At 59.4% G+C, this 1,900-nt stretch overlaps 1 protein-coding gene across 1 annotated transcript in view; it reads right to left on the reverse strand.

Moving 5' to 3' along the window:
* Positions 1-999: 999 nt before the first annotated feature.
* Positions 1,000-1,900, reverse strand: part of ACA1_308650 (uncharacterized protein) — a gene marked incomplete at both ends in the record, with an annotated part of 3,098 nt that continues 2,197 nt past the window's right edge. The window contains 3 exons of the mRNA XM_004358212.1: positions 1,000-1,500; positions 1,572-1,652; positions 1,730-1,853. Of these exons, the coding sequence (XP_004358269.1) occupies positions 1,000-1,500; positions 1,572-1,652; positions 1,730-1,853 (706 nt within the window). The remainder of the gene's footprint in view (positions 1,501-1,571; positions 1,653-1,729; positions 1,854-1,900) is intronic.

A 1,900-nucleotide genomic window follows, 5' to 3' on the forward strand; every position in this document is an offset into this window, starting at 1 on the left:
GCATCAGCTGTGGACGCGAGCCTCATCTTGGTGTTTGTGCCCCACGCAGATGCCGGTGATGGACGGGTTCCGAGCGACGCGAGTGCTTCGCGAGAGGGAGAACGTGCAGTCGGCGCGGGCGAGCGAGTGGCTGCACACGCCCGTGGTGGCCATCACTGCGTCGGCGACGGCCGAGTACAAGCAGAAGTGCATCGATGCCGGCATGGACGACTGGATGCCCAAGCCCTTCGACAAGAACAAACTGTGCCGCGTGCTCAACCGATGGCTGGGAAATGACGTCGACGACGAGGCCAGATTGGACCAGTCGGGTGTCGCGCGGGCCGAGACGGAGGCGAGCAAGAAGGGAAACCAGCGAGTGGAGGAGCTGGAGAAGAAGAGTAATGATCGATCGGCTGACATCATGCGCCGACAGAAGGAGGACCAGGAGAAGATATCGGAGGTGGGCGAGTACCGACCGGTGCCGCCCACTAAGGTTGAGGAGGGCGAACACGCGGCCAAATCCAGCTGGGACACGGCCAACCTCACCATGATGATGCGAAGACGCCCGCGGGCCGGTTACCCAGGCCAGGCCGAGAAGGAGGGCAAGACCGAAGATGAGGAGAAGCACTAAGTAGTGGCCCTGTTTGTTGTACTAAGGACAAATCATGCAGCGCTTGTTGCAGAATTCGAATCCCAGGGTCTGGCGCCGGCCGCACTAGTTGGCGCACAGCCGGGAACTGGAAGTACTTCTTTTCCACCACCACCCCCCCCCGCGCTACAGTCTCCTCGACTGAAATCAGGACAGATTCAGATAATCAATTCTCTTGTTTCAGATCTGCTTGAAGAGCCCACCTCCTCCTTCCCATACATCGACAACTTGCCCCGCTGTTTGAAGATGTTGTTTATTAAAAATAAGCCACAGTGTTGGTGGCGCTCACGACATACGCCTACGAGCTGCCAGCAGGACGAAACTGTTCTGTACAGAAGATATCTTGATATTGTCATTGTTGGTGGTGTAAGCTAGTAGAAGTAGGTCTGCTCCTCTTCGAGCGGCGGCGCACTCGGAGGCACAGCCATGACGGGGACGGCGATAGGGGTGACATGCACGGGTGGGAAGACGGGAAAATGGAGAGTGGGGTGGGAGGCCTGGTGGAGGTGACGCTCGCGTTGCTCCTGCCATTCGCGGTTGAGGCGGGCCTTCTCCTCGCGCAACCGATCGGCGACCGCTCGCAGCCGGTCGTCCCGATCGCGTTCGAGCATGGCCACCAGCATGCCACGCTCCAGCGTGGCCGCCTCCACGGCGCTGGTCTTGCGCATCTGCGCTCTCTCCATCTTTCGCTTGGCCTTCTTTCTCTCGGCCACCTCCTCGGGCGACAGCTTCTTCTCTTCTTCTTCCTTCATGCTGCTGCTGGTGGTAGTAGTAGTGGTGGTAGGCTTATCACCGTCTATCTCCATCATAGTCGGCCCGTCCTTCTTCGCCTCTTTCGCGGGCTTCAGCTTTGCCGCATACTTGGCCTCAACCTGCGGGTACACGGGAGCGGTTAGGCACCAGTGTGGGTGAAGATGAATCGGGAGACCAATGCGACGCGTACCTCGCGGTAGTCCCGCTGCGCGGCTCTGATCTTGGTGTCGTAGATGCGCTCGGCCACCGACTTCTCCTTGTTGAAGTGTTCCTACAATGGAGGGGAAGACGAGTTAGAAGGACTTTGCGCGGCATCCCTCGCATCCCGAACATCGCGCGAGGCAGTACCCGCAGCTTACGGCGCTCCTCGGCGTCAGCCTTGGTGGTGGACTCGTAGCGAGCTTGGAAGAGGCGCAGCTTGCTGACCAGTTCAGCATCGGGCACCAGCCTCTTCACAAACCGAGACAGTGGCCTGCAAAAACGGCACAGTCCGCGATTAGTCTCTCACCATAGCCGGAA

The sequence above is a fragment of the Acanthamoeba castellanii genome (assembly GCF_000313135.1).
Source record: "Acanthamoeba castellanii str. Neff unplaced genomic scaffold scf7180000083743, whole genome shotgun sequence".
Taxonomy (NCBI): domain Eukaryota; phylum Discosea; order Longamoebia; family Acanthamoebidae; genus Acanthamoeba; species Acanthamoeba castellanii.